The following is a 22,211-nucleotide window of genomic DNA, read 5'->3' as shown; positions in this document are numbered from 1 at the left end:
TACGGGCAATTTCGTCTTGCGGAGAAAGGATCTTCCTTGCCTCGACTTGATCTTTTGCTGCTGTTGTTCGTGATTCAAGAGCCAAATTTCAGAAACGCAGAGAAGAGGTAACAACAAGCTACAAATCATTTCTTGAGCCCTTAGGGGCATAGGTCGTGTGATAAGTGTTTGGAGTGAAGGATACTTTAATCTATGTTAGTGAGAGATCGAGTCTCGGCTCTCCTTTTATGGAGATTTTTTCTGCCAACTTCTCTTCTGGATACCTGCTGACGGTACATAACTCTGATTTAACTCTCTTCATGTCCGAGCTTGGGGCAACTCTGGCCCTGGGGGTGGGGTTCACTTTTTTTTTAGAAATAATTTCTTGAACTTCAAGTTGGTTGTGTTTTTTTGGGTTTTTCTACGTGCTTTAAAGCATATATAGTTATATATTTGTAAAACAGATACCTCCAATTGGTTTTTTTTTTTTTTATTATGCATTTTGTAGTCGATAGTAAAATTGGTACGAGTAATATGAATTTTTTTCACGTTGAGATCACCTCAAGATCAAATAAAGCAAATGAAATTAGAAGATCAAATAAAAAATAAGTTATTTTAATTATAAATGTCCAACAAACAAAATTCACGACCCTGCTACGAGTTTTTTTAGATATTTGAAGCAAAATTCATCGTTCAGACGTTCACATCCGTGTTTTTTTGTTTTGTTTTTGGCAAGTTGTATTGTCAATAAATATTTCGATCTGATTTTCTTACTCCTTAGGCAATGTGATGTCTTTAGTTATGTTAATTTCATTTTTTTCCTGAAATATTTATCCATTTTTGGCAATATAATATTTTAATTTATGTTAATCCTTTATTTTTTTGTAAATATTTATAAGGGAAGTTATTGAAAAATCTCCAATCAAAAAATTTCTTTGGCTTTACTCCCTATCCACAAAATTGTGGTACTATGTCATACAAAATGTGGTACACTTCATGTGGAAATGTGGTAATAAAAAAATACCTAAAGACTGAACAAAAAAAAATGACGGTTGGAGACTGAACCCAAATTTTCCGATATATATGAGCATGTTCTATATAAATTGACATGTTTTTTTGTACGTATCACGTGAAGACGGTTTATGATTAAATAAAATTATGTAACTGTTTTCTTCATTATTTCAAGATTTTCATAATGAGATTTTATAGTACGAATAAAAAAGTTTATCTACGTAAAAAATCTCCAAAAAATATTTTTAAGAGTAGGTATCTTGGGAGATGATCTCACGAATCTTTATCTGTTAGACGGGTAAATCCTACCAATATTCACAATAAAAAGTAATAATCTGAACATAAAAAGTGATATTTTTTCATGGATGATCCAAATAAAAAATATGTCTCACAAAATACAATCCGTGATACCGTCTCACACAAATTTTTATCTGCTCTTGAAGAATCTGACTTGATCCTAGCTAATTTGGTATGAAGATGTAACCATTTTCTAAATCACCAATATTTGTTATCTAGCGTACAAATTAATTTTTAGAATCAACACTATATTTATCCCACAACAAGTTACATCCTGATTTTTTTACATCATATCACATCTTAATTAAAAATAATAGCAATTAATGATTTCAAATAGTTTTCAACATAATTATTCTTAAAAAAGAAATCGCGTATGAACGCAAAAAAAAGTATTTGGTTCGATTTCAAAAACTCAACCTGTAGACAATCATTTAAAATCTATGCATTTCGAATCCTCCCAAAAATTCAATCAGATAGTTAAACCTTTGTTTTTGTTTTAATCAAAATGTAGAACAATACCTTGAAAAGAAATGAATAAAAACTCCCTCGTTTTCACTAATAAAAGAATATACAAGTCAAGACAAGTAATGTGCAGAGCAACTAAAGTGAAGATGAGATTTAACTTTAAAACAAGAGTTGGCCTAACGATCTCATCTTTCTTACATAGCCTGTCAAAGTATCAAAGTAATGTATTAGAACAGTTTACACCTTCTTTTTTACCTTCCGCGGGGCTTTCAAATCCACCACGACTACAGAGATGTTGTCTATGCTTCCCCTTTGGAAAGCAACCTGTGAAAGGTAGTTAGCTGCATCTTGTGCCGCAGGATCGGCGTCCTCGCCTCTATCTTTGGAAATGGTACCGCCGTTTCTTTTGTGCCAGAGTAGTATTCGCCTTCTAGCCAAATCACAAGCCTCCTCGTTAGTCATCACGTCCCAAAGACCGTCACTAGCTAGAATAAGGCACTCGTCCTCTTTCGCTCGAGGATGGAACGTTATATCTGGATCTGCTATAATGTAAGGACTCAAATATCTATCGCCTACATGGAAAAGAAATGTTTGGAGGTGTTAATAGGGTTTACCTTTGTCTGCAAAGTGAACATGAACATGTTTATATGTAGTATACGTGCTAGAAAATTCATTGAACACTTTGCATCTTAAAAGTTCTAGATCCAAACCATATGGCATCATCATTGCTAGAGAACCCTAAAAATCTACTGAGCCGAAAATAGCCAAAACTCCCAACAAGATGCTACCATAAAGTTCATGCCATTCTCATTTGTCCATTTTATTATATGTATCGAAGACCGAGAAACAGCCCCGAGGATATCAACTCAGCTCGAATTTCGAGCATGGGTAGACAGAGTTACTTCTTCACTATGTATAGAAAGAACATACCAATGGATCTTGACACCGCGAGGACACCCGAAACTCGATATCCATTCCAGTTAATAACCTTGCCTCCCAAAGCTTCTATCCTTTCGTACTCATCTTCTCTGTGAGGCTGAAAACAGTAATGAAGGGTTAAATCTTGCAACAACATATAAAATCATCAGCACAATATATATGATTTGGACAAACTCGAGCCTAACCTTATGGTCTGTAGATAAGGGCACGGCTACTTTCCCACGACACAGGACTGCCCTCGAATCACCGCAATTCGCAACAATGATTTGGGTCGAAGAGACTATCGCCACCACAGCCGTAGATCCAACGGAGTCCGGCGCAATGGGTGGAACCACTAACGAGTCAGAGGTGATATCTCCTTCGATTTCGGGAGAACCGCCAACTTCATCATCTATTTTTTGAAAACAATTGAGAAAAATCTTCATCCATTGCTCCTTCCAGCTATATCCAACATAATTATAATTAAAATTTTGTTTGGATTTATCGATCTCCTCGGTTAAGGCTATATGAAGACGCTCTTTGCAATAGTTTGCAACCTATGCACCCAAAATTGACTATGTTAAATTTATTGATGGAAACATACTACGTGGCAAAATCAATGGCAAGAAAACGGCGAAGAGTAACGAATGTTACCTGCGAACCTCCATGTCCGTCATAAACTCCAAATAGGTGGACGGTTGAATCTTGATCTGATGAACATAACTGAGGGTTATCACTCAGCATTTGGGAAGGTAATCTCAAGAATCTAGGTAAAGCCACCGCAGAATCTTCCATCTCAGACCTCCTTCCTTGAATCGACACCAATCCCCAAACCGGTGGAAAATTAAGCTTATTTATTTTTGTTTCTTTGGAAACCTCGAAAAGGGATTCCGAAATTCTTTTACTCAAGTCAAGCATAACCATCGCCTCACCGTTCTTTCCTACCAAAACAAGATCTTCTACTGCAAATGACTCCACCAACGATTCCCCAGAATCGGATGAATTGATACTATAAGAACCATTGCAATCCTTATTCAAGAAACTAAGTGCTATCGGCCCTAAATCAACCTCCAACACTTTGCACTCATCAACGCATGGCGTGATAGTCCCATTTGATTCGTATCCACAATCTATAATCCCCGGAATCGAGTCAATGTCGAATGGTATAAACCCACCTTTCCTGAGTTCTTGATTAATAGGGTCACTCAGTACGACACTACCCTCATCTTCCCTGTTAATTGCAGAAAGATCGGCTACGTCAATACTCGGTTCATCGAAATTCGACTCATTCTTGGTGACAACTCCATCTAGTGGAACACTAGAAGTAAAGCTTATGTTTTCAATGGACATGGGTAGTTTAGCCATAGATGGTTCCAACAACAAACTTCTCGAGGACTTGGATATGAGCTCAATCCCAGTAATATCAACACAAGTCGTGAGCACTGAGTCCTCATTAATTAGATTTCCCAGCTTAAAGGAGACTGAAATTACAGGAGTTATTTCATCCATCAATCACCAGATAAATCTTAACAAATTACTCCACCAAGAATTTCTACCGATATGCACGGTTCGAATTCGATGCCAAATTCAGAAAGAAAAATCACATGAGGGTTCCAAGAAAATCAGAACGAGAGATCAACTAAAGAAAAGAGAATCGATTAAGTAAAGAAAGTATAAAAAAAGCAATCGATTCTAAGGGGGGAAGAAACAGGGAAAACAAATTCAGGAAAATTCCCACACAAAATGTTGAGCATCTTCTCGAGGAAGAGAACAGGAAAATAAAAAGGTAATCAGAACAGAACTTACAAGCTATAAAAAAGGCTCCATTAATACGAGGAGGTGCCCTTCAACAGAATATTAATACCATTCTTGAAAGCTCCAAATTTAAGTAAAATAATGAAAAATATCAGGAAAAGGAAACCCCACTCAAAATGTTGATTAAAAATGGCCACTTTTGTAGCCCTTCGCCTCCAAGTGTTGAAAAATCCAGTTTTTAATCCCCACACGTCACCCAGTCAATATTATTAGAGAAATAATGCTAGGGATTCGGGACACCTATCACCTTTCCAAGAAAAAAAGAAGAAGAAATAAATACATTTAACTCACACCCCCCAAACAAAAAAATAAAATAAAAAATAAAAAAATACTGCAACCTCATTTACAAAGCACGAAAAAAAAAGAATAAAGATTAAAATAACCCAAAAACATAAAATTACTCAATCGTAGAAGGAAGAAAGAGGTGGGGTGGGCCGCTTACCGTTTCAGAATAGATGACACATTTTAATTTGAATTGAAGACCTACAAAAAGATAGATTCTTTGTATATTTTGTTTTAAGAGTTTGAAAGGAACTGAAACAATTATGTGTCAAGCGCAGGGGGTTTCCGTGTCGAATCCCGCGGTCCATCTGGGCCCCATATGTTGACATTTGTACAACCAGGTGTCACCAATATAGTATGTCGGAGTTTGAACTGATTGATGCTCTCTTCCTTCTCGCGTTTAGTTTATTTTATGCATATTAAAAATGTTGTTTTTAAAATAATATGTTAATATTTTATACTAATCAAAGTTAGGTTTTTCCTAAATAGACAGACACGCCAATACTTGTGTGTCAAGATTGAATTTTTAGAAGTTCAGACTTCTTTAAAAAAATATAAATAGATTTGGATTTCTGTTGACCTTAGAACAATCTCTTACCAAAATCATATTGGATTTTCATTCTCATTTTCATAATGCGAGCTACGTAATTTATTCTGTCATGGAAAATATTGATTGTAGCAATATTTTAAGAAATAATATCTATTTAATAAAAGAATTGTCTCAAAAATATTATGTTGTACAGATGTTTGAGTATCGCAGAATCAAGCTAGGTAGTTATTATTATTATTATTATTATTATTATTATTATATTATAAAAGTGTAAACTCAGGTTTTTTTTTTTAGGTTTGCAATAAGCGAGTGTTTGCAACTTCGAAAAGACGCAATTATTTAATAATCACTTGAAAAAAATCAGTTTTATATGTTTTTTAATATCAGATTTTGTTTTAGTTTAATCAAAATCTCAAATATAGTCTGGTGGTGACTTTGATTTTTCAAAAATTATTTCAGCGTACATTTTTTTTTGGGTGATGCGCCTCATAGTTTTTATAATTTACTACAGAAAATAAACCTAATTTATTTAAATAAAAAGAAAATTTATATTACATACATGTTTATCACAGAAAATGTGCAAAGTTAAAAGACAAAAATTTGTGTGAGACGGTATCACGGGTCATATTTTGTGAAATATATTTTTTATTTGGTCATCCATTAAAATAGATAAAAAAAATATTATTTTTTACGCTATTATTTTTTATTTTGAATATTGATAGGGTCGACCCTTCTTACAGATAAATATTCGTGAGGCTGTCTCACAAGAGACCTACTCAATTTGATATAGAAAGAAAATTATGTGCTCAATCAAAACTCGAATGGCTTTCTGGTACGACGAATCGGTAAAATAGGGTTTTTAGATAAAAATTTATTTTGTAGATTTCTTGAATACAAAATTTCATACAATGAATTTTTTATATAATTGATGCCTACACTGAATTAGCACATAGACAAAAGGTACAATATTTAAACCTTCAACTATGCCCTTCCAAATTCTTATGGCCATCAAAAAAATATTGTAATTAAATTTATTTTTCCCCTTAAAAAACCAAAATACGTGTAGTGTATGCAATTTATGTGTCGGGTCATAAATAAATGAATTTACATTTAAAATAATGTTCCAATTTCTCTATGAACCCTTGTACTCTTAACATATTTAGAAATCAACCCCCTAAAAGTCCATGAGTGGTGCTCTTCCACTGGGAATCCTCAGCCGTGGCATTCTGGGGAGAACTTTAATCATTTACTAATTTATTTGGTTATTCGTACAAATGGAGTACGTATTCTGATGTGGCCAAACCTGAGATGAAGTGTGTGCGCATCGTTGAATGGCTGTTTCCAAACCATCTGTTGCCAGCTTCTCCTTATTTTTGTTTATGCTTGGAAAATTTCGTCTAACAGAGAAGATTTGTCTGTGAGACCAAGCAGTCCGCGTCGTCGTGGGCAGTTTCTGATCATAAGAAATAAAACATCTTTGGAAGCCCAATTACTTCCAGTGGAGGCAGTTGATGACAAGATTGGTATTGCTCCTCTCACTTAATTAGTTGCTTGCATAATGTTACTTCTTGTACACTAGCACTTGAAGGGGTGGTTCGGATACCGGTTTCGTCATATTTACGGATAAAAGATCAAATAGAAAATTTCGGTATTTCTTAAAACTTGCTCCTATTTCGAGTTAAGAGATAAATAAATAGACAGATCCAATTGCGATGTTGGGAATATTGCATTTATTTCCTTCCTGAGGTAACAGAAAAAAGAGCATGTTCATATTGTTTTTTCGCAGTAGCAGGATCGTTATAACTTGCTTCATTGAGTTCGTCATCGTAGAACTCACCTGTCTTGAAGAGGGCGATGAAAAACCATTCGGGGGCAAGACTGATGTAATAAGAAGCGCACGAGATCTTGTAGCACTTACCAATGAGACCTCGTGGATTCAACAACCCGGGTCTTGTTTTGTCCAATCAAGTGGTCATCTCTCATCTAAATAAAAAAAATATCCTGCAAGATAGGGTCAGCTAGGGACAGGGTCAAGAAAGAATAAATATGTATTAGAGGTTCCATATTTACAGCTTGCGTTTTAAAAACTTGAATTATTTTCTATGATTACAAAACTTATTTTATGTACTAGCATTTCTATCAACCGTGCAGTGGAAAAGTCGAGAAACCGAAGCTTGTACAATATGTCAAAAATTTGAAAATTATATTCCCAAGCTAATGGACTAACATTCGAGACTTGTTTATAGAAATATCATCTCTTTTTATATCTATATTTATATATAAAAAAAAAGTCAGAGTGCACGAAGTCATTCAATATTCATATTTCGTAGCTGTCATTTATATTTGTGTCTACTTTTAATATCATGAAAAAATCCACTTTTACGTTTTTTTATTAAATTTTGTTATTTTATTTTATTATTAATTTCATGGTTAAAAAATATATATTCGATTCTTATTACTAACAAAGTTGATGTCATTATGTGAAGACATATGATAAGGAGCGATAATTATGTGAACTATTAAAGCATGCCCGTTTTTGTTGATTTTGGTTTAAATGATTTCAACATATATTGCATTGTTATGATTGAACTGACAACTACGATTGTACTTTGAATCCGGTTTGCTGGTTCGACTAATTAACGAGTAAGATTTATTATGCAAGAGATATTGATATAGTCTATATTTAGAATAAAAAATAATATTTTTGACATAAAAATTAATATATTTTATTGGATAGAGTTAGTTATGTGATATGTCTCACAAAATTGATTTACAAGACAATCTCATATGAGTTTTCACTAATTAATATTTTAATTTTTGCAATAATTTTTCGCTCATCCCTCCATCACTTCAAACAAGAACAATGACCTCATGGTTTTGTATAAGAATGAGTCTCATGTGAGACCGTCTCACGGATCATAATCTGTGAGACAACCCTACTCATATTCACAATAAAAAGTAATATTCTTAGCATAAAAAAGTAATACTTTTCATGTGTGACTCAAATAAGAGATCCGTCTCACAAATATGATCAATGAGACCGTCTCACACAAGTTTTTGTCTTTGTATAATTAGCCATAACCGGATCGAACCAAATATTTCGCCATAATCGAAATGACCGAATTAATTTTCATAACTGATGAAAACCGAACCGAATTAAAATCGTTTAATTCGGTCGGATATGTACTTTTTTCTTGAACATTACAGTCTACACAAATGCATAAAAACACAAAATCAAAATGTTATTAAACAATAATATTTATTATATCGGTTAATTCGGTTAACCGATTTCAAAATTTTGAAAATCGTAACCGAACCGAATTAACCGATATAACCGATTTTTTTTAATTTGAAAACCGAATTTCTGAAATAACTGAACCGAATTTCCGAATTGGCTCGGTTAAGTTGATTAATTCGATTGAACCGAAATATTGCTCACCTCTGGTCTCGTGTACGATGTAACTAAAATCTTTTGAATATTTTCTAAAGTTGAGTTGGAGTTCCAAAAACTTATAGGCCCATTGGGCCGGCCCAATAAAAATCGAATTTAGGACTAAGCCCAATTCGATTGGAAGATCCATCGATTGCTATATGTATGTATAGCTCGCCGTCGACGATCACGAAAACCCTGATTCTTCATTGCTTGTGAAAACACACACAAATTTGGGGCATATGATATTTCAGAAGAATTCGGGGTCCCTTCGTCCTTTCTCATCTCCCTTCACAAAAATACAATTGTTTCCCTCCTTTTTCTTCCCTCTCTTTTCTGCGGACATAATTTTCTAGCCACTGAAAAAATTCCTCTCTCCTGATACAATGGAAGTGCTCTTGTTCTTGCATCTCTTTCACTGAATCGTCGCTGGGTGCGTATGTATTAATGTATATCTGCATGTACGTATTTGGTTTGTACAAGTTTTTCTTTGGTTTTTGTGCGTCGGTTGAGTTTCTAATTTTTCGCGGTTTGCTGCTTTTGTTAATGATTTTTGCGGTTTGAGTTGCGGGTTACTCACTTTTAGGGTTTTCTGATCGATGTGTTCCTTGGTTTTTGGCTCTGTTTTTTTAAATTATATTTCTCCTACACTGTGGATTGATGGGCCAAAGTTTCTTTTACATGATAGATTACTGGAGCGTTGATACATTCTGGTTGGATGAGTGTCTGTAGACTGTATGAATCTGAAAGTAGGGTAGTTCTCGAGGATTTAGGGGGGAAGGGAGATTTGGTTATCTTGTTTTATTCTTGGGAGTTGTTACTGGCACTAGTTGATGCGGAATGGGGCGGTGATTTGTATTTTTTTAAATTCTATTTATAATTTTTTAAGACTATCTTCATATCTGCGATGTGCCGAGTTTTTGTTTTTTTGTGGATTTTTACTCAATCTTAGTAGTGAGCTTAAACTGTTTCAGTATCACTGATTCACTGTTGTAGCATGGTCAAAATATCTTTCTCACATTTTCTATCAACCTCTTTTATTCGAGTGTGTTATTTCCATTACTTGTTAGCTGCATTGATCGTGCGAAGGATGCCAATTTATTTTCTTTCGTAACTTGCACGTGTGCTTGTGCGCTATGTCTGTGCCTCATTGCATTGAGGTATGCCTTACGCCTTTTAATAAGCTGGAATGATAGGCTCTGTTCTTGTCTCATGTTGCAGGTGATCAATTGAGTTTGATACTTCTGTTTAAACTCTGTGTATGTCATTTATTTACCACATCTCAGATGTCTCGTTAAGATAAAAATGCAAGATGGAAATTATTATATTGCTCGACTCCTATATTATAGTCTTTCCCTCTTGTATAAGCATCGGCATGCTATTATCTAACCTATATCTATTGCTTGAACATGTTTGAATTTTTTCATTTTAGAAAGAAGGAACACTAAGCTTCCGGAATCTTTAACTTGATTTTTTTTTTACCAAATTTATGTCTGCAATGTGGTTTCAGAGTTTAATTATTGAAATGATCGGTGGCCTCTGAAGTGAAGATCATAAGCATTCGATTGACTTTGTGTCAGGATCATTTGGATTTCTATTTCCACGACAGAGCAATGGAATGCAACAAAGATGAGGCCATTCGGGCCATGGAGATCGCTGAGCAGAAGATGGAGAAAAATGACTTTGATGGGGCTCGAAGAATTGCTAAGAAGGCGCAAAATATTTACCCTGAACTTGAGAATATTTCTCAGCTGATAACCATCTGTGATGTTCACTGTTCATCTCTAAAAAGGGTTTTGGGGTCTGAAAAGGACTGGTACGAAATTCTCCAAGTTGAAAAGTTGGCTGATGAGTCGGCTGTCAAGAAACAATATCGGCGGCTTGCTCTTTTTCTTCATCCTGATAAGAATCGGTTTCCTGGTGCTGAGGCTGCTTTTAAGTTGATTTGTGAAGCAAATGCAGTGCTTTCGGACCCCACAAAAAAGTCTTTGTATGACAGTAAGATTGGAGTTTCGAGTAGATCTGCGCCAGGATATCCACCGACTCACCACATAAATAGAAATTTTCAATTTAACAACACGAACAGAGCTCATAACAGTGTTACCACCAATGGTTTCACCAGCCTGAATCTGCATCAAGCAGCAGGGTCAAGCTCCTCTGTCTCGCAGGAAAGTTTCTGGACTTCATGTCCTTTTTGTAGTTGTAGATTCAAGTACCTAAGGAAATTTGTGAACAGATCTCTTCGCTGCCAGAAATGCTCAAAGGATTTCATGGCATGTGAAATAAGTTCTCAAGGTATTCCTTTGGGATCCAAGTGTGGACCCAATAGCACTCAACATATGCCTTCAAAACCCAGCTCGAATCAACCCTCTGCTTTTCAAGAAAAGGGGGGCAACTTTAAAGTGGGTGTTCAAATTAGAAAAGGATCTTCTCCAGCAAATACTGATTCACGGAGCAATGACCGCAGGAGAACAGTTCAACCAGAACAAGGGATCCAGACAGGAAGTGGTTCTGGAGATGCCCAGGCAGTTGGGACATCCAATGGGGATGCAGTTACTAAAGAATCAGGAGATCTAAAACGCAAGGTTGGGAAGAGGGACAGAAAGAGGGGTCAGAAGCAGGCAGTGGAATCTAGTGAAAGTTTTGATGCCTCGAGTGAATCTGACGTTGAATATGCGTCCAGTGGGGCAAATTTCAACGACTCAACGATTGAGATGAATTCTGGACCTAATGACGTCCATTTTCCTCGGAGATCAACTCGGAAAAGGCAGCATGTTGTATACAACGAAAGTGATGATGATTTTCCTTCCCGTACAGAGGGTTCACAAGCAAGGAAATTGCCAAAAGATATTGAAAAGGAACAGAAGGAAGTTTCTGGTGGTGAAGGTTCCACACATGGCATTCAAAGTAATTTTGCTACGGGTGCTGATTGCTCCAAGTCAAAAGGCAAACAAATGGGAACTGTCCATCCTGAAGGGAACTTCCAGGAGAATGGTGCTGACCATGATGAAGAAGTCAGGCAGAGGAGAGAATCCGGCGGTAAGCTGCCCATTGATGCTGATACTGTTGAAGTAGAAAGTGATTCTGACCAAGATCCATATTCTGGTGATGATCCAGATGTGGGAGTGTATCACTGTCCTGATACTGAATTCCATAATTTTGATAATGATCGAGATGAAAAAACTTTCCGTGTTAATCAAATATGGGCTTGCTACGATGGCTTAGATAGCATGCCCAGATTCTATGCCAAGGTGAAGGAGATTTCTAGATCTCCATTTAAATTGAGATATACGTGGCTTGAAGCTGACCCTAAAGATGAAGCTAGCAAGAAATGTATGGAGGAGCAGTTACCCATCTCTTGTTGCTCCTTCAAGTTTGGCGAAACTGAAGCCACTTCAAGCCGCCTTTTATTTTCACACCAAATGTGCTACGAAAAAGGGCAGGGAAGACGTTCTTTTATAATTTATCCAAGAAACGGGGAAACTTGGGCTCTTTTCAGTAACAGGGATACGAGATGGAGTTCCAACCCAGAAAATCGCCAGTTCAAATATGAAATTGTGGAGGTGCTCTCAAATTTTGTTGCTGGTGTTGGTGCCGAGGTTGTTTACTTGGACAAAATCACAGGGTTCGTGAGCCTTTTTCAAAGAACTAGCCAAAGCGAGTGTGGCTCGTTTTTTATAGGGCCTAACGATCTTTATAAATTTTCTCATCGTGTTCCCTGTCACAAAATGAAAGGTGGTGAAAGAGAGGGTGTACCGGAAGGTTCTTTTGAACTCGATCCTGCTTCCTTACCTATGAATCCTGATGATTTGTATTACCCGAGCAAAGCAGATATGGAATCTGGAAATAATGGCCAGCAGAATCAGCTAAAAAAAGGTATATCCGCAATACCCAAGGGTACAAGTACTCCAAAAGAGTGTGTGGACTTGGACGAAGGGGACGATGAAGATTACTAAGCTTTGGCTATCTCCAGTAGGATTGAATTTTATTAGGTTTAAAAAAAAAGGAAAGTGTAGTAATCTATGTAGTCAGATCATGTGATTATTTGGAAAGCAGGAACCAGGTACAGATTCTAGCCCATGCATAGCACATGTTTACTTTTTCGTGTACTGCTACGACAATCTTCAACAAGCCTTGATCTATTGATATTGTCAACGAAGCTATGGGACCTAACCTCTACTTTCAAGCGTGTGGACTTTTTTTGGGCTTTTTGGTGGTAATGCTGGTGTTCGGGCAGAACAAATATCAGGTAACTTTCAATTGGGACACTTACGACCTAGCATAGATTTTATACGATCAACTAACTGTCCAAGACCAATGTGCAGATTTGCAAAAACTAACCTGAAGCATTTTGCAGAATTCGAGTGATAGGTTTTTCTTTTTGGCTCGACCAGGAATTTTGAGGGCATGAGCAATGTGTTGCAGCTATGTTTGCATTAGAGGCACACATACTTGCTCAGTCTACATGTTTCTCTACAATTTGGTGCATGGTTTTAGCTTAGGACGCTCTTGACAGTGTTATCGTTGAACTGGTCGTGTAGGTGCGACTATTCTTTCTGTTACTTATATGGATAACAACAGTTTCTTTTGAATTATTGCTATTTGTCCAAAAATATTTAGTTTCCATCCCTGGAGGAAAAATTGCATTCACGATCCTGTTGACATTGAGTTTGCTTGCAGCTTTTAGTCTTTTTTTTTTTTTCCTTTTTTAAAAAAATCTCTGCAGATTTTGTTTTTTAAAATTGCTGGATCGAGACATTTGGTTATTTTACTAGTTGCGTTGAATTGAATTCGACTATTTTGGATGAATTCATGGAATTTTTTTTTGGTTGAATTGACGCAATATTTTGCACATATACGTATATGATACCACGTAATGTTACACTTTATGAGGCCTCAATTCGAGTGATTTGACATTATATCAAATACTATGGCATTGGGATTAAGAGCTGCGTATATTTATTATTGTTTTACACGGAAGATGTTTTTTTCTTTAATTAATTTGAATAGCTTTGTTTGTTTTGTTTTTTTTTTTTTGCAATTATTTTTTGATACTTGGGTTATTTGAATTTAAGGGGGTATTTTTTCGGTTGAATTTGTGGAGATCAAAAGTGCATTTTCGGTTTATCATCTCAATATATATTTCACTTTCTCGTCATTTCGACCGCATATCATTTACCTGTCCTAATTTTTAATATTCAATCAAAAGGATATTGAAGGGTAGTGTATGTAGTACATGAAATACGGTATAAAAAAATTTATCGTTTAAGTAATATTTCCGAAGAAGTTGAATCAAACTACCTCTTTTCATTTAATAGAAAAAATTAAATTACCATAAATTCATTTAACTTGGGTGTTTTTTAAATTAAAGTTTTTTAATTTAAATAATTATTTTAATTGGATATAATATGACGGTTTTTTTATTATTAAAAAAAACATATTTTCTTTAAAAAAATAGTGTATCACTGTGAATAAGTTTATAAATCTGGATTGATAATGGGCCGAGTCTCGAAGACTTCAAAAAAAATGTGAACTAGAACAATTTGCATTTCCATGAACACTACTACTATTCATCTGTTTCGTTCACAGAGAGGAGGGAGAACTGGTACATTGATCAACCACAGGTACACCTCTTTTTCGGCTAACTTTGATAGTTTTGTGTTACGGGTTCGTTTAAAGGAAGTTCACTTGACGGGGGGGGGGGGGGGGGGGGGTGCTCTGGAGCAGACGGAGAGTAAAATTTGAATGCACGCAACCTGTTCGAATCAATGCTTGAGGCGTTTTTTTATTCTGCTTTTATTAGATGTGCCTTGATTACTGGAGAAGTCATTTTCGTTTTATCAATCCATTTTAGCTCAAGAATTTGATGCTTATTGTTGTGCTTGAGTTCAGTGATTCACAACAAAGGTTGCAAGTTTGTTTATTTTTTTGGCAGAAGGTTGTGAATTTGGGTAATGGGTGGACCAGTGAAATAACTTAGTATTCTATGCTAGGCGAAATCTAAAGCTCCAGACAAAATTCTACAATGGACAACAATGAAAACGGGAATAGCGAGCCAGCAGGACCTGAGACTGGGACTACGAAGCACGTTACTGGCTCGAAGACTTGCAGCGGACTTAGCCAGAAATCGGTAAGTATGTTAATATTTCATTATTAAATATTGTGGTTATTATGAAAATATATGATTTTATCGTTTCTAATTACATAAAATCGAATTAATAATGCAGCCAGAACAACATGTTAGAGATCCTACGTCGTTGGAGTTATATGTTCAGACACATCTACACGACGACAGATCGCTCGACGATTCACCACTTGTCGATGTGAGTATTATGTTTAATTATAATTACATAAATTTAAAATGTGTTGCGAAATATTGATTTTAAATATCTTTTTTTCTGAAACAGCAAGCTACGCAGACTTGCGTGATCGAGTCTTTGACACCTCTCGACAATGGGACAATTCCTAGCCAGCCTAGTTCGGAAGAGGTGAACAGGATGTTCAGCATGGTCGTTGGTGGACCGAAAAAGGGACGAATCTATGGATGTGGTTCCATGGCCTCCACATTCTATCCGGATCAGATGGCTCGACGTCCACGTGGAGGTTCGAGCAGTTCGAGCAGAGGGTCGCAGGATATGGAGAGGATGCGAGAGGAGTGGGAGACACAGAAAAGAGTTAATGAACATCTCCGTATCGACCTGGAGGCGACACAGACCGCTCTAAAGGCGACCCAACATGAGAATGCCTCGTTGAAGGATAGGATGACGATTCTGGAGGACCAAGTACGTCAACTCGTCGCTGGATTACCGCACCAACAGCCGCATCCGCACCCACATGCATCCCGACGAGTTCTGTATGGTCGAGGCTCATCTAGCAGAGGACGCGCTTTAGCAGGGTCATCACATTTTGATGATCCATACGCAACTGGATCATCACATCGTCGAGGTTCAGGCAAGGGTCTGATGTACTTGTCTGAGCACATCCCACCATCACAGGACTTTGGTCACAACGACGGTGATGGCGATAACAACGACGCATACGACGATGATGATGAGACTCGGTCTCCTTAGTTCTTTTATTACATTTACATATGTATTTATTGACACTTATGAACTATTTGTTTTTTGTATTTAGGACATAATTTAATATTGTTGTTCGCTTATTTTATCGAATGGTTTATATTATTTACAAATTTGAAAAAAATATTATTTTAGATTAGTCGAGGAGATTACTTATAAATGTGTACAAATAATTTTAAAAAATAAATATTTTTTAAATAAATTTAAAAAATTATAGAATTAGCGACAATTTTGCTCTAAACCGTCGCTGATTAGTGACTTATTTTTTAAACACCGTCGCTAATTTGCGACGGTTTTAAATACCGTTGCGACGGTTTTAGCCTTACAGCCCAACCGTCGCTAATTCAAAAACCGTAGCAAATGGATCGCGGCGACTTTCCAAAGGGTTTTAAAATCTTTATTTTTTTTGGTAGTGTTTTATGATGCTGAGACTTATATGCCGCAAGTTATGCGATCATACAAAGGGAAGAGGTGGAATTTGGCCTTTATCATGTGTGCACAATTGAGATGCTGAGACTTATATGCCGCAAGTTATGCGATCATACAAAGGGAAGAGGTGGAATTTGGCCTTTATCATGTGTGCACAATTGAATGGTTTTGACAGTGGTCAGGTAACATTATGGTTCATTAATTATCATCAGAATTTCAGGAACTGGATAGAATAGTGTGAATTTTCATGTACGAACCAGGTGTTCGTGAGTGTGATTTTCCTCCCTTTGCTCAGATACATCAAATGTTCATTCATGAACAACGTGTCCGTTTAACATTTTGTCATGACAATGAGATGACGGGGGCCAAAAAATTTTGTTTATCCCATTTGTCACAGCCTTCCCTTGCAGAAGCTTCTTTGGTGTTGAAGATTTTCTCGATGATAATAACCTTGACATATACTTACCAAAAGGGGAAGAAGTCCATGAATCCAACCAAGCACATATCTTTCAAGCAACGGACTGTTGCTTTCATGGAGCCATTTACCCTGGATATCTTCATTTTAAAATGCATCGTATCTGCTTCAGTTACCCACAGGATAACGTGCAATCAAGTTGCTGTGTCCGGTACAAATTCGAATGATATGAAGGATGTGCTTAAACCGCGATCAGAGATACCTGTGTGTTTGGCTATAGGACGGAATTTGGCTGATAGAGCAAGAGAAGTTGATGTATACACAGCATCGTATACTCCTAGGGAGAGTGACAAGTTTGATGGGAAGATCAGAGCAGTTCAGCCCCTCATTGACAATGGCATTGACATTAAATTTTACCTTGATTGATGCATCTTTTAGCGTTCCTTGTAGAATTTTAGGGGATAAATTTGTAACTTCTGTTTTCATTTGAGGTAAGCAACCACTTTTCTCGCTTCAGGCAGACACTAGTTTGTATTATTGACATAACAAGATTTCCCAAATATCAAAAAGTGGATTTGATAGGTAAAAAAATTATATTTTGAACATAGTAAATTAATTTTTTTTTAAAAAAAATCAGATGAGGAAAAATAATCGTCTCTAACCAGCTCTGCCCCAGAGTATACCAGAAGCACATATATCAAATAAAAGTGGAGAATTTTATGGATAGCAAAGACATGGAGATGTCTCTCCTTCTATGTCTGTAGTCGTTTAAAAAATTCAATACAGGAATAAATAAGGCTATAGAGTGAATCAGAAAAATCATTGTCAGTGTCAACAATTGTCCAGAAATCCTCGAAGATTAACATAAGAGAAATATAATCACACAGCTTCTGTTACAAGAATGAACGTAAGCACGTCTCTTGCAGTATACATATGGACAAATAATTTAAACCATGTAACTCAGGGCCTAATCATCTTTCTGCACCACCACGAATTAAAATTCAAATCACTTCATAATGCGATGCCATCTAGCACGAGTCAAGATAAAAAATGAAGGAACTGTAAACGTCACCTTATCCTGATTTTGGCTTGTTAAGCCCAAACGACCGCCTAGTTGAAAGGGGATAGAGAACTTCACCAATATTGTTGAGAAATCCTCTGTCATATATGTTATTTTTAACAACTTCAAGGTCTTCTAAACGCGATCTTCTAAAGAATGCTATCCATTTACTCTCTTGAGTCTTCCTCTCTTGATTTAATCCACCTAAACTAGCTTTTAAAGCTTCTGCACTAGCCTTGGCCTCATTTACCTTCCTCTGCCAATGCAGGTGATCTTGCCATTTGAAACTCTGCAGTTCAACAGCATTCATCACTTCCATTTTCCAATTTTTTGCTTCCCAACTCCCATTGGAATTAGTTTTTTGGTATTTATTGAAACTGGCGAAACTAAATTTATCATTGCATTCACCTCCCTCGAGGTTTAAAAATGTTATACATATGAGTCTAAAGTTATCATTCTAGCCTCCCTTCCACCGTCTCTTTGAAAAACTATGTTGTAATTACAATTTTTCTGCCTCCACTTTCTTTGTTTAAATTCTTCTTTCTTGTACCTCTCACAAACTCAAACCCGGCCCTCTCTCCCAAACCCAACAGCTGCAGCACTGGCTTGGAGGAGGGGAAGGAAAAGGAAAAGGAAAGAGGAAAAGGAAAATAGAAAAAAGAATAATAATTAGAATCTTTTGGTGTAAAAAGTATTTCTAGTCAATGATTTTTTTGAAAGAAAGTTAGCAGGCAGGAAATAAATTTTTTGAAAATGGTAGCATTTCTGAAAACCCGTGGATGCAATTGCTAATACCGGGGAGGGTTTTGCAGGTCTGGACAAAAGGAGGGAGGCACAAGAATCCTAAAACTTTTTCGGTGCAAGTAGACACGAACAGCAAGCGATATTCGGCAGCTGCATTAATTCAATCAAGATTCTAAATATAATCCACATGAAATTGCCAGAATGTTCCTAATGAACAAAAAATAGGGGTTGCATCCATTTATTGCACACTGCAAAGTCTAATAGCCAATTATATCTAAAAGAAACGTGAAAGAGTTCTACCTCATTTGTGGTAGTATTTGTGAGACAAAGTTTCGCATGATACATGCAGAAACCAGCTAACAGCAGCGAAACTATGGCCAGAAACATCATAATAAGTATCTGCGTGTTGTAGGAGCTCAGCAACCACTATAAAAGGAAAGAGACCTAATGTCAGAAGCCATTACAGGATGAGCACACTTGACCAAAAAAAACCAAGATACAATAGTTATGAATCAAGTTTCTACGTGGCGTACATCCATCTATCTTTCAGGAAAGGATGGTCATTCCCAAAAATTAACAATTTAGAAATCATCTAAAAAGATAATGGACAAAAAGCTCTCCATTTAGTTCCTGATAATGTGGCGGTGAGCTTCAAATAAAAGTCAGTCGTGCAACTTTTGACCCCACCTGATGCATATTTAAATTCACGTTAACTTTGTGTTTCAGAAGAAGTATACTATTTTGGGCATTTCCACGTGTCTATAGCCAGTATCAAAACAAGTTAATATCAAAGAAAATGTTCAATGACAATCACAATTTTCAGTGAACTGCTGATATTAATAATCATATTTGAAATAATGATATTATTAAATAAAAGGTTGGACAAAAAGCTTAGTTCATTGGTGAATTTTTGGAGGTTGGCATGGATCACTCTAGGAAACCCATAAAACGCAATGTTCTGCGCTAAGAATCAAAAGAAATACACTAACCTGTACAACATGTGGAGCCAAACTTCTAAAAGAATTTTCAATGCCATAATAAGCTGCAGCACCGAGTGAAAGAGAGAGAGATCATTTCAGCCATTAAAGATACATCTTCAACTGAGGAAGACAAATTTGGGAAGGCACCAATAATACCTGTTAAGATATAGATAACTTTCAGCTCCTTCAGCCTTCCAGCGAGAATCAATGCGAGTACAACGACTCCATATATACAGATGAGGAAATGCCTGCATACGCATTGAGAATTACTCAAGGCAGAACCAGAGCCAAAATTGGACTGAAAAAAGTCCAATAATTTGATCATCCAAGAACTGCTACTGCTTTCCTCTTAAATTAGTCTAGCATAGCATTCTCATCCTGATGATGTTCTACATGTGTAAGTGTAATTTAATACAAATCATCAACTCCACATGACATCATTGTTTCTTTCTTTCTGACAATGCACAAGATATCTGATCCAAGGAAAACAGACAAATGGAAAGTTCTGCACATCCTAAAATATTAAAAAAAATCGAAGGAAAAGTGTGGACATTCATAGTGGCATAAATGCAAGGACGCTGCAGCAAAAACTGAATATAATTGTGTTGTTCATACAAGGAAACTTCTTAAAGATCATTACTTACCATAGAATAAAAGCCATAAAGTATCCAGTGTTCCTCTCTCCAATGCAAGTATTCTGAAAAATGACAAAAATGAAAAAATATAGGGAAGGGTAGAGTTTCAGAGAATTGCACATTTCAAAGTTAACTATACATGCAAGAAAAAGGTAGTGAACAAACCATCCAACCACAATGATGGTCGAACCTAGCAACACAACGATTGCATATGCTGCAGTGCTTCGACCTAGCAGGCCTGAGTAAGTAACAACAAAATAATTTGTATCCCAGTGTTTAATCAGCAAATTTTTGGGACAAGTTCATGATATTCAATAGCTAGAACAATAAACTTACTTTGGAATCTTGCAGGTAGAGCATTCTTTCTCTGAGAAGATAATGTTGTCATAAGGATAAGCAGAAATATACTGAGAGACATTAGCATAACTCACTGTCCCTGGATCAGAAAAGCTAGTCAATAGAAATAGGAGAATACCCACACCAACTGCCAAGAAGCTCGTGTACCTGAAATTATAAATACTTTTACACAGAAGCGAAAATTATAGATTCGTTAGTACATAAATAGCAAGCATTATTACCTGTGCACTCCACTCAAGTAATACCCAGGAAAGTAGCTGAAGGATGAATTTGCAATGAAATAATAAGTTGCCCCAATTATTAGAAAATATATCAACTGCACACAGGTTATAAACAGGTCAGTCAAACTTGTTAACGCAAATATGTAATTTTGGAAAGAACGGGCCAACTCAATCTCGTGATCACCCACTACACGCAATTATCCAATAAACAAAGAATGTTCTCATGATATCACTCAAAAGGATATTGACAATATTAACAGCCTAACTTGAATTTGAAAGATTCGCTGAAGCCATGAGTACAGTTCGGCTTAAACAAGTAAGGTTGTAAAGATTGGAACTTGGACCTAACTCAACCCCAAAAGCTAGCTCAAGGGGGGAGGATTGTCCAATTCCATATATATCACTCAAAGGTTAATTATCTAACCGATGTGGGACATTTAACACACCCCCCTCTCACGCTCAGTAATGATCATCTGGAGCGTGGAGTTTACAAATGACCCAATTGTGGGCAGAACAGATGGCCTAATTATAGGCAGTCCAACACATAACGGTGAAACCTGGGCTCTGATACCATATAAAGATTGGAACTTGGACCTAACTCAACCCCAAAAGCTAGCTCAAGGGGGGAGGATTGTCCAATTCCATATATACCACTCAAAGGTTAATTATCTAACCGACGTGGGACATTTAACAAAGGTGAATAAAGAAAGTAGTTCAGGGATGTCTCAAACGTTCGAATTTGTTCAAAAATCGAATTAAAGTTAAGCCATGTTAGCTTAGAAAAATAGAACATCAAATACCAATCTGAAAAACCCGAAAAAGAACAGATCGTCATCATTGAAGGATTAAGTTACCACAAAATCACCTGTAAAATGGGGTTAGGGCGATCGCAACAATAATACTCAACGGAGAGCATGGCATTGCTGCCACGAGACCCGCACGCGAAATGGATAAAACGACTGTTCCACCAAAAAAATCAAAATAAATCAACTCAGAAACAAAAAAACCATCATACGCAAAAGGGTATCATCACACAATTTCCCATAAATTATATAATATAAAAATAAAACCCGCCAAGGACACTACCGGAGATAATCATAGGCGCCGAAGGTAATGAAAAAATAGATGCGCTGAATGAAGGTGCCTTGGAAAATTGGCCACTGCCCGCAGAAGAATGATACTAAAACTAAAGCTGTCAACAGGCCATGGCACACCAGCAGCCACAGAACATCCATCAAATTCAGCTGCAATATCGATTAACACAGCTTCGAGATTGTGTAAATTACGGGTTCGAGGGAAAATGAACATGAAAACGAAATTGAATGGTTAAATTGTGTTGCGAATGAAGACAACAAAGATTTTGACTTTAACAGTTTGCATAGCCAATCATCTGTCGTTTCAAACCTATGACTCATCTTCAAATTTTTAATATATTATTATCATTATTATTATAACTTTATAACATATCCAAATTTAAATGTAACATTTGTTTACTCTTTTCTAATTTTAAAAATAATCATAAATTTTAGAATAATTAAATTATT

The 22,211-nt window shown here is 36.3% G+C and overlaps 5 protein-coding genes across 11 annotated transcripts; 3 read left to right on the top strand and 2 right to left on the bottom strand.

Annotated features, from left to right (window-relative positions):
* Positions 1-1,815: 1,815 nt before the first annotated feature.
* LOC140825465 (protein phosphatase 2C 50-like) lies at positions 1,816-4,888 on the bottom strand. 2 transcript variants are annotated; one of them, XM_073187256.1, is made up of 5 exons: positions 4,477-4,883; positions 3,325-4,151; positions 2,877-3,227; positions 2,683-2,788; positions 1,816-2,324 (listed from the first exon to the last, which is right to left on the bottom strand). In XM_073187256.1, exons 2-5 carry the CDS (start codon positions 4,033-4,035, stop codon positions 1,990-1,992), a joined length of 1,503 nt encoding a protein of 500 aa, XP_073043357.1. In that variant the 5' UTR covers positions 4,036-4,151; positions 4,477-4,883; the 3' UTR covers positions 1,816-1,989. The 2 variants fall into 2 exon arrangements, with proteins under 2 accessions (XP_073043357.1, XP_073043356.1); XM_073187255.1 differs by having other exon boundaries at positions 3,325-4,888.
* Positions 4,889-9,214: 4,326 nt separating this feature from the next.
* Positions 9,215-13,377, top strand: LOC140825461 (uncharacterized). 2 transcript variants are annotated; one of them, XR_012116668.1, is made up of 3 exons: positions 9,215-9,907; positions 10,328-12,996; positions 13,105-13,377. XR_012116668.1 is itself a non-coding variant. In XM_073187249.1 (2 exons), the coding sequence occupies exons 1-2, from the start codon at positions 9,884-9,886 to the stop codon at positions 12,701-12,703; spliced, it is 2,400 nt and encodes a 799-aa protein (XP_073043350.1). In that variant the 5' UTR covers positions 9,215-9,883; the 3' UTR covers positions 12,704-13,377. The 2 variants fall into 2 exon arrangements, 1 of the variants encoding a protein (XP_073043350.1); XM_073187249.1 differs by having other exon boundaries at positions 10,328-13,377.
* Positions 13,378-14,206: 829 nt separating this feature from the next.
* On the top strand, positions 14,207-15,844 carry LOC140825463 (uncharacterized). 3 transcript variants are annotated; one of them, XM_073187251.1, is made up of 4 exons: positions 14,207-14,371; positions 14,686-14,877; positions 14,975-15,070; positions 15,155-15,844. In XM_073187251.1, the coding sequence occupies exons 2-4, from the start codon at positions 14,773-14,775 to the stop codon at positions 15,815-15,817; spliced, it is 864 nt and encodes a 287-aa protein (XP_073043352.1). In that variant the 5' UTR covers positions 14,207-14,371; positions 14,686-14,772; the 3' UTR covers positions 15,818-15,844. The 3 variants fall into 3 exon arrangements, with proteins under 3 accessions (XP_073043352.1, XP_073043353.1, XP_073043351.1); XM_073187252.1 differs by having other exon boundaries at positions 14,683-14,877; XM_073187250.1 differs by having other exon boundaries at positions 14,208-14,371; positions 14,741-14,877.
* Positions 15,845-16,339: 495 nt separating this feature from the next.
* On the top strand, positions 16,340-17,203 carry LOC140825464 (uncharacterized). The gene is made up of 2 exons (XM_073187253.1): positions 16,340-16,437; positions 16,653-17,203. Exons 1-2 carry the CDS (start codon positions 16,348-16,350, stop codon positions 17,094-17,096), a joined length of 534 nt encoding a protein of 177 aa, XP_073043354.1. The 5' UTR covers positions 16,340-16,347; the 3' UTR covers positions 17,097-17,203.
* Positions 17,204-17,459: 256 nt separating this feature from the next.
* LOC140825460 (probable protein S-acyltransferase 17) lies at positions 17,460-22,080 on the bottom strand. 3 transcript variants are annotated; one of them, XM_073187247.1, is made up of 11 exons: positions 21,754-22,080; positions 21,533-21,626; positions 20,668-20,762; positions 20,426-20,593; positions 20,255-20,327; positions 20,099-20,151; positions 19,611-19,702; positions 19,464-19,516; positions 18,775-18,900; positions 17,743-18,019; positions 17,460-17,649 (listed from the first exon to the last, which is right to left on the bottom strand). In XM_073187247.1, exons 1-10 carry the CDS (start codon positions 21,900-21,902, stop codon positions 17,744-17,746), a joined length of 1,179 nt encoding a protein of 392 aa, XP_073043348.1. In that variant the 5' UTR covers positions 21,903-22,080; the 3' UTR covers positions 17,460-17,649; position 17,743. The 3 variants fall into 3 exon arrangements, with proteins under 3 accessions (XP_073043348.1, XP_073043347.1, XP_073043349.1); XM_073187246.1 differs by having other exon boundaries at positions 17,460-18,019; XM_073187248.1 differs by lacking the exon at positions 17,460-17,649 and having other exon boundaries at positions 17,936-18,624.
* Between the last annotated feature and the right edge of the window lie 131 nt (positions 22,081-22,211).

Source organism: Primulina eburnea, chromosome 3 (assembly GCF_022965805.1).
Source record: "Primulina eburnea isolate SZY01 chromosome 3, ASM2296580v1, whole genome shotgun sequence".
Classification (NCBI taxonomy): Eukaryota; Viridiplantae; Streptophyta; class Magnoliopsida; order Lamiales; family Gesneriaceae; genus Primulina; species Primulina eburnea.
Note: the sequence above shows the minus strand (reverse complement) of the source record. Positions and strands in the feature narration are given on the sequence as shown.